Below are 14539 nucleotides of genomic sequence, written 5' to 3'. Positions count from 1 at the left end.
ATGAGGTTGAAATGCGAATCAGACCTTATAATTCCAGGAAGGAGAATCCCAAAGGTCGAAAAGTTCAAATTTCTCTTAAATGCCTCCTTAATTAACCGTTAAACACTCTCTCTCTTGATTAACCGCCCACTATCCACTCCACTTCCTGTTAATTATCCAAATTACAGTTATTTAATTAATAACTGTTTAAAAATTTAAATCTTTTGATTTAATTAAATCATTTACTTCCCTCCATTTCTTATTGGATTCAAACCCGACCCGTCATCCTTCCAAATCGGGTCTGGGGGGCAAGTTGTTTGGGTCCAATTTATCTAATTGGGCCTAGTCATTTATTTGGGTCCAATTATCTTATTGGGCCTGGTCACTAAATGATTCAATATTCCAAGGTCAAGGCCCGAGCCTCCAATCAAGCCAAGTCAACCAAGAGTCCTTTGGTCCGAATTGCCATGGTCAGCCCATGACTATTTGAGGGCCCAATTACTCTCCTCTCATCATGTGCAAAGGTATAAAAGCCTTCAATTCATTCATTTATAGAAGACACAACAAAGCCTCAAGCATTAAATCTCTTGCATAGCTTTCTCTTTCTAAACACTATTTGACTTCAGCATCGGAGGGGTCTTCCTCGGATCCACCCCCGAGGCCAGTTTATGTGTTTTAGTTGTGCAGGAAACCTTCGGCCCAGCATCAATCGGACTGAACCAGTCTTCATCTACTTCAGTGGGCCTTCGGCAAGCCCCCATTGTTTTCATCCGAAACAATCCTTAATCTATGTTTGTGTATTCATTTCTTTGATTGATTCAACTCTTGCTTAATTTCTTCAAGCAGTGCAATTTTATTCGTTTGTTGTTTACGTTAGTGAAGTTATTAGAGTATGATCAGTAAAAGAAGCGGCAATCTCCTAACATCTTAGAACAATATATATTACATGACTTGTTGATAAAACATAATATAATAGTACCTTTGAAAAATTAGGAATCTGTGCGTGAAATAGAATAATTGGTTATAAAAAAAAACAATAAATAAACAATTGAGAAACCATGAATGAATATATATGAAGTAGGGGTGTTCAAAAATATCCGATCCGAAAATTCGATGATTCGATCCGAAAATTCGGATATCCGATTTGATTTTTAAGGTTTCGGATATTTCGGATCGAATATCCGAAAAAAAAAATCGGATTTTCGGATCGGATTTTGTCCGAAAATTTTAACTACCCGATCCGAAAATTCGGATATCCGAAAATTTCGGATCGCAATTCTCCAATCCGAAAATTTCGGATATCCGAATTTTCGGATCGGATCCAAAAATTATGAAGGATGGAGATATAGATTTGGTCGAGTTTAATAAAATCTTAAATTATTACATAGTAGTATAAGTTCGATATTAGAAAGCTGACGTGACATAGAAAGAAAGTGTTAATACAAGACTGATGAAAAAGATCGACGACATCTCCCCTTTATTATGCATTGGATAAACACGTCTTATATCATCTAATACCATTTAGTAGCAACCTTAACAAGTAACCCAAATAATTGAGTAGGGTTGGAAAGCATGGGTGAATGATCACTATCAATGTCATAAACTTCGGACGGTGGCCAGTTATTGATCAAATTTTCATGTTGCTCAGGTGAAAGGAGATTGTCATGCAACGTCCTGATGTAAACACGTGGCACCTTATCGGAGCCCTCGCCGTCGGGAAATCCGGCGTCAGCGATAGCTCTAACCGGACTTTGTCTTAGAAGCATTCCTGCTAGTGTGTAATCCTGTACCATAAAACATTTTCTAATCTTACGTACAATATAAACTAACGGTATATTGTATCGTAGACTCGTAGTAAATTTAATTAATTTAGCTATTTTAAAGATTATGTTCACTTTATTTTATTTTTGTTGAACTAAAATTATTTTTACTAAACCGAAATTATATTTGCTGAACTGAAATTATTTTTTTAATTGATTTTCTATTACTATAATTTTTCTGTAAAGTTATTGAATTTTACTGAACTGGACTTATTTTTACTGAACTAAATTTATTTTTATAGAAATAAATTTATTTAGATGGAATTGAAATTATTTTTGTAAGGTGAAGTGAATAGGACCTAAATCACAAATAATACCCATTTGTTAAAAATAATTTTTAAAAATCAGAAAATTAAAATAATTATTTATGAATAAAGTTTCTTAAAGTTAGGCCCCGTTCACTTCACCTTATTTTTTCTGAACTGAAATTATTTTTACTGAAACAAAATTATATTTGCTGAACTTAAATTATTTTTAATGAAACAAAATTATATTTGCTGAGCTTAAATTATTTTTACTAAACTTAAATTAATTTTACCAAACTGAAATTATTTTTGCCGAACTGAATATTTTTTTTTACTGATTTTCTATTATAAGGCCTCGTTCACTTTACCTTATTTTTGCTGAACTGAAATTATTTTTACTGAAACAAAATTATATTTGCCGAACTTAAATTATTTTTACTGAACTTAAAATAATTTTACTGAACTGAATTTGCTGAACTGAAATTATTTTTACTTATTTTCTATTATAGTTCTTCTTTAAGATACTAAATTTTACTGAACTGATATTATTTTTACTAAACTGAAATTAATTTTACTGAACTAAACTTATTTTTACTGAATATTATTTTTTTTAAGGTGAAGTGAACATGACCTAATTCTTCTTTAAGATAACATAAATTTACTGAACTGAACTTATTTTTACTGAATTGAAATTATTTTTATTGAATTGAAATTAATTTTACTGAACTGAACTTATTTTTATTGAACTGAAATTATTTTTACTTAATTTTATTTTTTTAAGGTGAAGTGAATGAACAAGGCCTTATTAAACCTATTGTAAAATACAACATGCCTATTGGCTATTGCCTAATATACACCAATGACTTGTTATCTTCAACTTTTTTCATACACTTATTAATTATTCTAAATAAATTCATATTAGATCACATCAAATCAAAATTTTTAATTATAATTTACTTATTTAGAAATATTGTTAATTACTTATTAAATAAATTATGAAAATTACACAAATGAAAAAAGTATGCTAATACAAAGCTAACAAGATTCAATTGGAAACTGTTTTTCTTTAAAAAAATTAGTATCAAAACGCAATCAAAATTTAGTCAATTCAAATTAATAAATCAGATCAAACCAAACCTGATAATCAAAATTTAGTTAAACCTTAATAAAATTAGACAAGATCTCCTTTACAAAAAAAATTAGAAGTTTGAGCAAATTTGTTAAAATAATCGAGGTTTTGAGGAATTAACAATTATAGAAAACAATATGTGTGTGAATACTAAATAGTCCAATTAAAATAAAATACGGAGTAAAGTGATATATTTTATTTAGTGTTTAGAGAGTCATAAGGACAGGGGTGATGAGAATCGATCCTAGGATCTCCTAAAATCAGGAAGTAAGCCTAACTACTTGAACTATCTGTACTCTCACGGAAAATCATGTGATACTCCGTGTGAAAGTGAAAATAATATAGTGCACCCGGGTGTTCCATGCACATGGTGTACCCGGAAAGAATATTAGACATATTTTAAAGAATATGGGTAAAAAAAAAAACAAACAAACAAATTAGTGTTTGAAAAAGAACATGCATACTAGTGTTTGAAAAAGAACATGTTTCTTTTGACAAAAAACATACTTATATATGTTTGATAATATGTTCCTATATACTCCGTACTTAATTTTAGCTCGTGTGAAAGAAAGGAATTTAACATTGGTAAGTTGATGAAGTATATACAAATATTTTGCCAATAACTGTAAAAGAGTACCTCTAAAGGACACATTGAGTACAATAACGGACGCCGAACTTCTTTCTTGTAAATGCCACTAGTAGGAGGTTTGCCTGGTCCTTCACCAAAAATATAGTCAAATACATCTGCCCCAGGCATGTAAGGCATCACCTACAAGATTATAAACACAAAAATTATATACATAAATTTAGAGAGTACAATCCTTTTAAAAACGTTACTGGTATTTAATAAGGATTATTGCATCATCCAATAAAGTACTTTGTACAATCTTAGAGTATGTCAAATACGATAACTAATCCATTAAAGAAGACCGAAATTAAAATTGTTAATCCTTATTAATATGTAGCTAATAATTGATAATAATAATAATGTCTAATCAGGTCCAATAAATGTCAATATGTTTAATCAGGTCTAATAAGTTTCAATAAGCTCTTACAAAAAAAATAAGGTGTAATAAGTTTAGATAAGTTCAGATCTAATAAGGTGAAGAGAATACATGTCTAATTGTTATAATAAATAATAAAAAACGAAGGTAATAAGTTGAAACGTACGGATTTCCTGTGTGTGTCAGTCCGGATTCCATTAGGAAGCATTGCAGCCGCAACATATACCGCAGATTGGATTTTATGAGGAAAGCTTTGGAGAACCTCTGTTATATTGTTTCCTCCAATACTGTGTCCCACCAAAATTACCTAAAGTATACAAAAATCATTACAATAATTAGTTAGAAAGACGGGTTAAACATGTGTATATGTAACAAAATTTTCAAGCACAAGTAATATAATTAGTACACTAACCTTTTCACCTTGTGGTAGGTTGGCTATCATATCATGAAGTGGTTTGTTATACTCTTCAAAGGTAAAGATAGTATTAGCATCCGAGGGATCAATCCCGGAGCTAGTTAGGTCCGGGCAGCTAACCTTATGTCCGATGCTTTCGAGTAAGCATCGGACTTTGTACCAACACCACCCTCCATGACTAGCACCATGGACTAGCACAAAGTGTGCCATTTTAGTTGTTAAAAATGAGTGGAAAGGTAAGACAAGTGACAAATGAATGATGATGAGCCTACTAACAATAAAACTCGAGTTTGTATTTAAAGGTCATTGGCAAAAATAATAGATTCATAAATGTGTGGTCTTCTTGCACTGTAGTACCCAAGATAAGATTAATTCATTGATCGCACGTTTTACACAATAAACATATATATCAGGTTCGGTAGGCTAAGGGCTAGGATAACTTGACAATTATTATTTGTATTTTTTATCCATTTTATTTGGCCCAATTTTATGTCATTTTACTTGTTTTGTAATCTACATTGAGATTTTCTTTGTGGCTTCTTGAGAATGCCATGTGCTAGTTAGTAGAAACCCTTAGATGAAAACAAGGGCATTAAGGGCGAGTGAAGAGTGAAAGCAACAACACACACACACAAACAGAAGACATAGAATTTTAAAAGAGTCTCTAAGCGGTTTTGTTCTGTAGGGACAACTTTCATAAAAATGCATGTTGCCAAAAATTCCATCGTTGGATCGAGCTGCAATTTTGTCAGCTTGTTGAGGACACGTAAGGCCTTTATTTCGACAGTTACATTGTTGTTTGTAGCTTTGGTTTATCATACCATGTTTTGGTGACTTCCACACCTACCTTTTATCTCTCAATTGTTCATCTCTTATTGCTGTTGTGGTGGGTATATAAACTTTTACTTTGGGTTTGTTTTACCCTCAATTATCAATAAAAGAAGTTTAAGGTGGACTACTCTATGATCCCACGACTTTACTCTTCACATTAAAGGGTTTTCCACCTAAAAATCGTGTATAAAAATATTTCCTATGTTCGTTATTGTTGTTTTGCTATAGCATTATTATTGTTTTTAATGTTGTGGTGAATTGATTGTGATAGTAGTATTTGGGTTAATGAGATTGAGTTATTGACTTATTATTTTATGTGTGACATTGTGGGTGTCTAAGTGACCCTTTTTCGATCACTATAACCCAGTCTTAGTAATGTCAATATAATCTAGGTTTTTGGTGCAGTTTGATGGTTGCATGGAAATGAGTAACGAAAAACAAAATGCGGACAGTGAAACCAAGAAACGCAAATTTTTAGTAAAAAGTGATGTTGTGGTTATTCAGAAACAGACGGAGTACACAAATACTTAGTTACAGTGATATTTCTTGCGTTAATAGATCACCGTCCTAAAATGAATTAAGATTATCACCATTTTATGGCAGCAACCTTGAGAAGTAAAAGCCAAAGAGATGAGAGGAATTGGAGAATAGAGGACAAAGATTTTCACCATCTTGTTGCTCACGTAAGTGCAACGTCCTAAAGTAAACACGTGGCACCTCATCAGAGCCCTTATCTTCGGAAAACATGGCCCAACTAAGAGCTCTAATTGGGTATTTTCTTAAAAGTATTGCTGCCAATGTGCAATCCGGCCCGTTACAAATTTTAACATTAGCCTAAAATCATTATCATTTAGGAGTGATTTGAAATAAAAAAAAAAATTATAAAGAAATACTTAGTTACACAACATTATTTTGCACAGGTTGAAACTCTTTCTTTAAAATGACACTATTTGGAGGATTATCATGTCATTGACCATATTCATAGTTAGGGTGGAGGAGGAAGATTTTAGTCGATAACTTCACAGAATAATTAAATTTTGTTCATGTAGCCGACCCTGCTGGCCTACTTATAAGGTTTTGATAAAGAACAACAATATTTCCATAAATTATAAATGATGATGTTACATGTGGATTGGTGAAAAAAATACAGTAGTATTGTAATCTAAAACTGAGGCAAATAGGTCTAGAGAGAAGAGAATAAGAGATTACATTATATATATATATATATATATATATATATATATATATATATATATGACATACATTGACATTTGAAGAACTGAAGCAATTAATATGAAATAATCGAGACAAATGATATGATGTATATGGTTTTTTAAAAAGAAGGTAGTACATAAACGCTTAGTTACATTAATATATTACCCGTTAATGACGGTCTTAAAATACATTAGAACCACTATTAGAAGCAACCTTGAGAAGTAAGCCAAAGAGATGAGAAGGGTTAGAGAACATAGGACAATGATCACTATCAATTTCATAAACATTAGAAGGTGGCCATCTCTTGATCATCACATCTTGCTGCTCACGTGATAGAACATTGTCATGCAACGTCTTGATATAAACACGTGGCACCTTATCAGAGGCTTTACCTTCGGGAAACATGGCCCCACTAAGGGCTCTGACTGGGCATAGTCTTAGAAGCATTGCTGCCAATGTGCAATCCTGTAACAAAAATTTTCAACTTTTACGTGATTTGAAGTGATTAAACTTACAAAGAAATACTTAGTTATTACGCGAAATTTTGCAAATAACTTGTGAAATTTACCTCTAAAGGACTTATTTGGTATAATATCTCACGTTGAAACTCTTTCTTAAAAATGACACTAGTTGGAGGATTGTCATGTCCTTGACCATATTCAGAGTCGTATATATCTCCATATCTAGACAACTCAGGTGCTCCCTACAACATCATACAAAAAATTAACAAATTACTTGAATCAAGTTCAATTTTTTTGGTTCAACATAATTTAAAAGCATGCCAAAACCTATGATTAAACATTTAAACGGAAATAGGAGTATATAAACTAGTAGATAGATAGAGTATATAAAACTAATCATAAGTTTCAACCATTAATTTAAGTTTTTAGTTGAATTACATCAATTCTATCTTGTTGAGTTTGGAATCCATTACGAAGCATTGTTGCGCCAACAAATACTGCTGCTTGAATTTTATCAGGAGGATTTTGGACCGCGTCTGTTACGCTGTGTCCTTCTGCACTGTGCCCCACCAAAATCACCTAATTTCACAAAATCATACAAGTATATAATTAAACTAAGCAGTGTGAAATGCAAGTAAATTTTAAGAGCTAAAAAGTGCTTGATCATTGGTGGAATGTCAGTGAATCCAGGAATTCTAACTAAGGGGTAGCATAAATTAATAAGTTAAAAAAAAAAAGGTACAGAGCACTATATTATATTACTAACCTTTTCACCTGGTGGTAAGCCTGCTAAAATATCATCAACAGGCTTATTATAGTCTTGGAAAGTAAAAATAGTATTAGCATCGGATGGATCAATCCCGGAGCTTCTAAGGTCCGGGCAGCTAACTTTCTGCCCGGCGCCTTCAAGTAGACATCGGATTTTGTACCAGCTCCAACCGCCGTGGCAGGCCCCGTGAACTAGCACGAAGTGTGCATTCGAGGGCACTCTAAGTTTATCACATCCATCTGCCATTTTTGTAACGTTTTTGTGTATAACAAATTATGACTTAGCTAGGTTTGGATTAATGTATAATATGCCGACTACCGAGTACAACATATAAATACACGCATACATGTTACAAAGAATATATTAAGTTCTTAATTGCTTGTTTGATGATTATAGATGGTAATACAAGATTAGTTCATATGATTCATTATTAGTCAAATATTACTGTAAGAAGTAATGTTTAGTGGTCAGATATTAAGAATTTAAGAGAGAATTGCACTAATTTAAGGTCGTATACTTGAAAGTGAATTCACCCATTAATTACTTCACCGGCCAAAATAATTAAGCTAGGTTGTGAAAAGGAAAAGATAATTATTAATCATCCAACTAATTAATCCGGACATGTTGCACTTTGACTAACCTAGTGCCTAGTGGTGGTATTACTTATTTTTTTGTAAATTTATAATTTCTTTGTTATATAAGCAATGCATAAATTTATGGTTATGATATAGAGTATTCATTTCGCAACACATGCATAGTAATATTAGGGCCAGTTTTCATCGAATTGAGCTGAGCTGAACTGAACTGAAATGAATATTTTATGAGAGAAGGAAATTAAGAGCTGAATTGAACTGAACTTAACTTAACTTATTAGAGCTGAACTGAACTAAACTGAACTGAAAATAATCTGATGAGAACAGGGCCTTAGTATATATAAAGAGTAAAGTTAAGTTGGCTCAATGGTTAAAGCTCTTTCTTGTATGATACGGAGTATAACTTTTCTTATTGGAAAATATGAGATTGAGCACTGTTTCTATAAGTTTAGAATTTTGTGTCAAAATCATTATATTTAATAATTCTTAGAGTTCTAGAGATTTATTCCCTTGGCCTCAATATATTACTCATAGTCTCATACATTAACAGCGATTTTCTAAAAAAAATGTTTCAAAGTAGGATTAACAATCAGAGATGGATGTAGTTATATGTAGTTATACGCATGTAATAACGTGCAATTTTATGGAAAGCACTTTTTGCACTCATCCAGTTTTAGGGGTGAAAGTTCGGTTTGTGGTTTGGATTATAGCCAAAACCGAAATCTCAATCCGAATTCAAACCTATTTAAGATTCAATCCAATCCAATCCAAACCGAATTAATTTGGTTTTTTAAATTAGAATCCAATCCAAACTGAAATTTGTTCCCTTCTTTTGCAACATTCAAATCCGAAACCTGAACTTCACCCAGAAAATTCCTACAATCATTTTTTGTTAACAAGATTCTTTGTGAGAGAGTAAGATATTAAGAAAGGAGAATTGAAAATTATTTATTTTTTTAGTTTATATATGAAAGGGGAAAGTGGTTGGATACTTTTAAAAAAAAAAATGGGCTTAAAGTAACGGGTCGAAATTCGGTTTATAATTCGATTTTCGGTTTTTTTAAACCCCAAACCAAATCCAATCCGTAATCCATATTTTTAAATTTTTCCAAACCGATCCAATCCGAATTCTATAAAAATCCAAACCGAATTATTAATTCGGTTTGGTTTTTGGTTCGGTTCGGTTTTAATCCGAATTACTTACACCCCTATCCAATTTTGTGTTGACAAGTATACAAATAATCTCTAGCTTTTTGGATACAAGACGGTCCAATCCACGGTGGAAAAGCTAGGGCCGGGAAATAAGTTTTTTCAAAATCCTTTCAAGTGTAAAAAATTATTAGGTGGCTACTGGCCCATTTTATTTGTCACAACGTTTTAAAGGATCTAAGTTGAATCTTCAATGAAAGATGCATTAAATTTTTTGAATTTGGACTAGAGTGAACCACTAAGAAAGTGGTAATGGAAGACAATATCTAGATTTTTTTTTTTTTTTTTTTTTTGACAATATCTAGATGGTTTTTCTGGTTTCTAGATAAGAGTTGACTCTCTATATATGATGATGGATTATTGCATATTAACAGTAATAGCACATCCAAGATTATTGGTATTAGGTCAATTTTGGGTGCCTTCTCTTTAATTGGATCAACTATGTAATGTCTAATGGGTTACTTCGTTTATCTTAATGATGTGACATGTGATGAAGAATGAAGAAAATCGAGCTAGGATGGTTAGTGTAAGTGGTGTTACTCATACTTTTCTATTATATTCCATTAAAGAGTTGATCAGCATTTGCTGTTTGATTGACGTAGTTAAAAATTATGAAATTGAGCGTGAATATAATACTACCTCCGTTTCTTATTAGTTGCAACTTTTGCCATTTAGGGGTGCTACCTATTAGTTGCAACTTTCTTTTACTTTCTTTTTTGGTAAATTTTTTAGGCCAAATTTCCTTTTATACCCTTACTAAAAAAATCATAATCTCAATTACATCTTATAATGTGACCAGATTATACCATTTAACCAACACCATTAATTATTGATTCCCACCTAATTCTTTTTCCACTTATTTATTCACCAACCAACTTTATTCAATGATTCAAACCACTTCACTGAAATTTCCAGATTTGGGGAAAATTGAAAACCCTAGTTCATCTACTACGTAAGGTCATCCTCTTACTCCTCCATAGCTTTCTTTCTCTTTCCTCCATGATTATCTCTCACCTTCCTCCATGAATTTCTCTCTCCTCCCTTGATGTAACCCGCAAAATCTCTTCGACTACCTCAACAAACCCACACAAATTCTCCAGATCGTGAAATTATTGAGCACAAAATTCTCTCAAAAACCCACAGATCTACACTTTAATATGGTGAATTTGAAGCCCCTATGTGACGCAATCTTTGAGAGTGATTGTGATGAAGAAATGGCGCTCCTTGTTAAGTGTATTGAGTCCATTGAGCAGGACACTCCTTGGGCGAAAAATTTGTACATTCATAACAAAGGTCGTGATATTTTGAGTGAGAAATCGCTCGAAGCTTTGCTTACAGTTATCGCCGAGGTCGAGGATGAAAAAGCGGAACAACAAGCCGCTGCCGCATTGCAGTTGGGGGCAGAAAAGGTGACTGATGGTCGTGTTGTTGATGGTGGGAATTGCTCCTCGATGAAGGTTAAAAAAACTGAGGGGAGCGGTTCCAGTAAACAAAGGCAGCCGTGGCCTCGAAGGGCTAGACTAAGTCCTAAGAGGGCTAAAATATGTGACCCCGATGAAGAAGAAGCTGCGGCTTTGCCTTCTCCTCCTGCCTCTGCTGGTCTAAATTCTTAGAAGGAAAAGGTTGGATCGGGCCTAGTTGTGAATGAGGACGGGGTTCAACTATCTACCACTGTAACAATTTCTATAACCTTATCTTTTTGTTTCATTTTTCTTCTCAATCATAAGCATTCCTATCATTATTGCTGGTTATATTGTTGGATGGTTGTGTGTTGGAGGTTGTTTGTGTATGTTGAATATGGTTGCCAGCGGCTTCACGTTGCTAGCCAGGGGGTGTTGGTTGTTGTTTGCTGGTTGTTTGTGTATGTTGAATATGATGCTTGTTCTTTGCCTCGAAATGTTGTCTGGTTTACTGAAGATGGTAGTCCCTGTTATGTAGTCCCTCTTTATGTTGCATGTTCTTGTAATGTTACCTCTGGTTGCCTATTTGTTGTTGTAGTCCCTATTTCTTTGTTGCCTTGTTGCCTTTGGGGGTGTAATGTGGTTGATGTGGGGGATTAATGTGGTTGATGGATGATGACAAATGCTATTTTCTATCATGTTTGGGTCATGGTCTCAATGATAATTTTAGATGAGAGACCACTGAAACTAGAGTGCCTTAATTGTTGTTAACTTGATTCCCTTAATTGTTGTTTCTAGAGTCCCATGTAAACGTGACTACCTACCATGCCCTAAATCCATATGATGAAGGGACTCAATTGATTTATTTATGGCATGTAAGAATTGCTCCAATTGTTTTTAATGCAATAGTTGTTGAGGTAACTTACATGATGTCATATTATGTGATTAAAATATTGACCCTCTGATGGATAATTACAATCTTCTGTTCTGAATGTGTAAATACTCTATAAAATAAACAACAAAATACACAATGCGTTCTACGTACCCAAAAGTCAAGGTTTAGCAAAAGTGTTCCCTAATTCATAGGCTTCCCAATACATAATAAGCAATAGCATTTCACTAATTAATAGGCTGCCTTGTTCATAATAAGCAAAAGTTTGCACATAACCAACTAGATTTTGCATTTTTCATACCAATATTTACACAAAAGGGTGGTTAGGTGTGGCAGCCTATTTGTAAGTTACTTACCTTAGTCTGCATCCACCTCAAGATGGTTGTCTTCATCTCCTTGTCCCTCATTTCTTGCTGGTTTGAATCTGTCATTAAGGAACTTCACTCCTTGCTCCACTAAAACCTGGCTGACATATAAAATATCTGGTAATGACCCTAGATTCTCAAGCCTTTGTTTCTTCATATGTGGTATCTTGTAATTGTTGCCCCCTTCTTTCTTTAGAATTTCAACCATACAAGACTGTAAAGTGATCCAAGTATACTTGTTCACCATTGGATCAAAGAATTCATAAGCCTCTTCAACTCTTTCAATTAATTCATCAATGTTTTTTGGGAATGAATGGTATTGAAGAGATTGAATAGCCCGAAATAGGCCTAAATCAAGCACATTCAGATCAGGAGATTGTGTTGGTTGGTATACTAACTTGATGTTGAACCCATTCTGAGTTAATGCAGCCTGAAACTCATCATCAGTTGGGATTTGGTGAGGTCGAGCATTGTCCCATTGAATGGTTATGTTCTTGCTTTTTTGTGGTGGCCAATTTTGGACTATTGCTGGAATAACCTTGTAAAGAAGCATGTCCCTTATGAATTCTTTAGTTACATGCTGGTGTGCTTTTGTTTCCCATGTACCTGCTGCTCTGTTCTTGCTGTTTTTTTTTTTGCCTTTTGTTGGTAAGTAAATGGAAAAATTCCATACTTACAATCATGGAGCATTTCACCATTTCGATGAAATAATGGTTTCGAAATGAGTCCCATAAACATGGCCTTTATCTTGAATCTCCTTGACAATTGGCACATTTAAGGTTCATCTTCTTTTGCCAATAAGTAGAACCTCCTTGTCTCTGGACTGAGATAAAACCATTTTTCGTCTATATGAACAGCATGTTCCATTGAATCAAATGTTGGGTCTCTAGGTGGAATTGCTGGTTGAATATGTGAAAGAACCCACCTAATTCTTTGCACCTTGTGATTGTCTGTCAACTTTGGATGGTGAGTAGCTGTGCGAGTTCTTAATATCCCCCTTTTTTCAGCCTATGCACTGTGACATGACTGATTTTTAAGGCACTTGCATAGCTTCTATCGGTTGTCCTCAAATACAAAGGGACTGATTGGAGTAATTCAATTGAGTACACTCTTGGTTTAGGCCCTGTTCTCCCAAATTTTTTTGTTCTGACATCAACCACACCCCCTTCTTGTCTTTGTTTGAGCAAGTCCTGAAAAATTCAAGTGATTGTTGACTTGTGCACACCATATTCTATTGCAAGTTTTTCTTTATATCCTCTTGGTAATGCACCATCTATTTGTTTTTCTAACATGGCATCAACAATCATTCTTTTTTCTGTAAGAGTAAGCTCTGGCCTCTTCCTTTTGTTCACAATTTGATGTTGTTGATGTTGTTGATTATCTGTCTGTGGTTCTGTCTCTGCTTCTGCTTCTGAAAACATCTCTGACATCAACTCTCCTTCCATTAAAATCTGATTAAGGTTGTAAAAATTATCATCATCCATTGTTGTTATGCTTGTGTTTTCCTTACAAATGCAGAAAAATGAAGTGAAACTTTGAAGATGTTGGATTTGCTGAAGGGAATATGATTAAAGGCTGGAGTTGCAAGAATTGTTTTCTTTTTTCTTTTTCTTTTTTTCTAGTGGGTCTGTAATAATTTCAGAGACATTATGTTTAATGGAGGGAGTTAGAATTTTGTGAACTTCATTGAATGAAGGGGTCTGTAGTTCTGTACTTGTGTATTTATATGGTCTCCTTAAATTAAGTGGGAAAATTGAAGGGATTGTTGTTTAAATTTGGTGAATATATCTGACAGAGGGAAACAATCTCTCTCCTAAAAATTCTGGAGAGAAACTTTCCCCCTAAAAAATCTGTACAGATTTCCCTCCCCCAATTAATGAAAATCTGGTCCCCACTTTCTCTCTCCTCAATGTTTAATTGCTTGCATTTACTCACTTAATTTTAGCTTACCAAATTTTGTCTAGGAGTCCGCAAAGTTTCCAAAGTTGCAACTAATAAGAAACGGAGGTAGTATATCATGTTTTAAAGAATAATGTTAGTTTAAATAGTCCAAAAATACATTTTTAGGCCAAAGATCAACATGGCCTTGTTATAAACCCTCAATAGCCCGGCCTGACCTATTATAAAATGAATGTTAATTAGAATATTTTTTTTAAAAAAATTTTTTTGGTCTCATAGGCTAGCTAGACTCAATCGCTTGACATATATTAAG

The 14539-nt window shown here is 33.5% G+C and overlaps 3 protein-coding genes across 3 annotated transcripts; 1 reads left to right on the top strand and 2 right to left on the bottom strand.

The window, feature by feature from the left end:
• Nucleotides 1-1307: 1307 nt before the first annotated feature.
• On the bottom strand, nt 1308-4881 carry LOC110723222 (methylesterase 17-like). Its single transcript, XM_021902563.1, has 4 exons — nt 4590-4881; nt 4344-4484; nt 3811-3942; nt 1308-1763 (listed from the first exon to the last, which is right to left on the bottom strand). The coding sequence occupies exons 1-4, from the start codon at nt 4800-4802 to the stop codon at nt 1491-1493; spliced, it is 759 nt and encodes a 252-aa protein (XP_021758255.1). The 5' UTR covers nt 4803-4881; the 3' UTR covers nt 1308-1490.
• Nucleotides 4882-6818: 1937 nt separating this feature from the next.
• On the bottom strand, nt 6819-8142 carry LOC110723004 (methylesterase 17-like). Its single transcript, XM_021902276.1, has 4 exons — nt 7866-8142; nt 7538-7678; nt 7207-7341; nt 6819-7103 (listed from the first exon to the last, which is right to left on the bottom strand). Exons 1-4 carry the CDS (start codon nt 8112-8114, stop codon nt 6819-6821), a joined length of 810 nt encoding a protein of 269 aa, XP_021757968.1. The 5' UTR covers nt 8115-8142.
• A 2251-nt stretch (nt 8143-10393) lies between these two features.
• LOC110723221 lies at nt 10394-14237 on the top strand. The gene is made up of 2 exons (XM_021902562.1): nt 10394-11343; nt 13846-14237. Exon 1 carries the CDS (start codon nt 10828-10830, stop codon nt 11281-11283), a length of 456 nt encoding a protein of 151 aa, XP_021758254.1. The 5' UTR covers nt 10394-10827; the 3' UTR covers nt 11284-11343; nt 13846-14237.
• Nucleotides 14238-14539: the final 302 nt, after the last annotated feature.

Source organism: Chenopodium quinoa, unplaced genomic scaffold (assembly GCF_001683475.1).
Source record: "Chenopodium quinoa cultivar QQ74 unplaced genomic scaffold, ASM168347v1, whole genome shotgun sequence".
In the NCBI taxonomy this organism is placed as follows: domain Eukaryota; kingdom Viridiplantae; phylum Streptophyta; class Magnoliopsida; order Caryophyllales; family Amaranthaceae; genus Chenopodium; species Chenopodium quinoa.
This window is presented reverse-complemented; position numbering and strand designations above follow the sequence as displayed.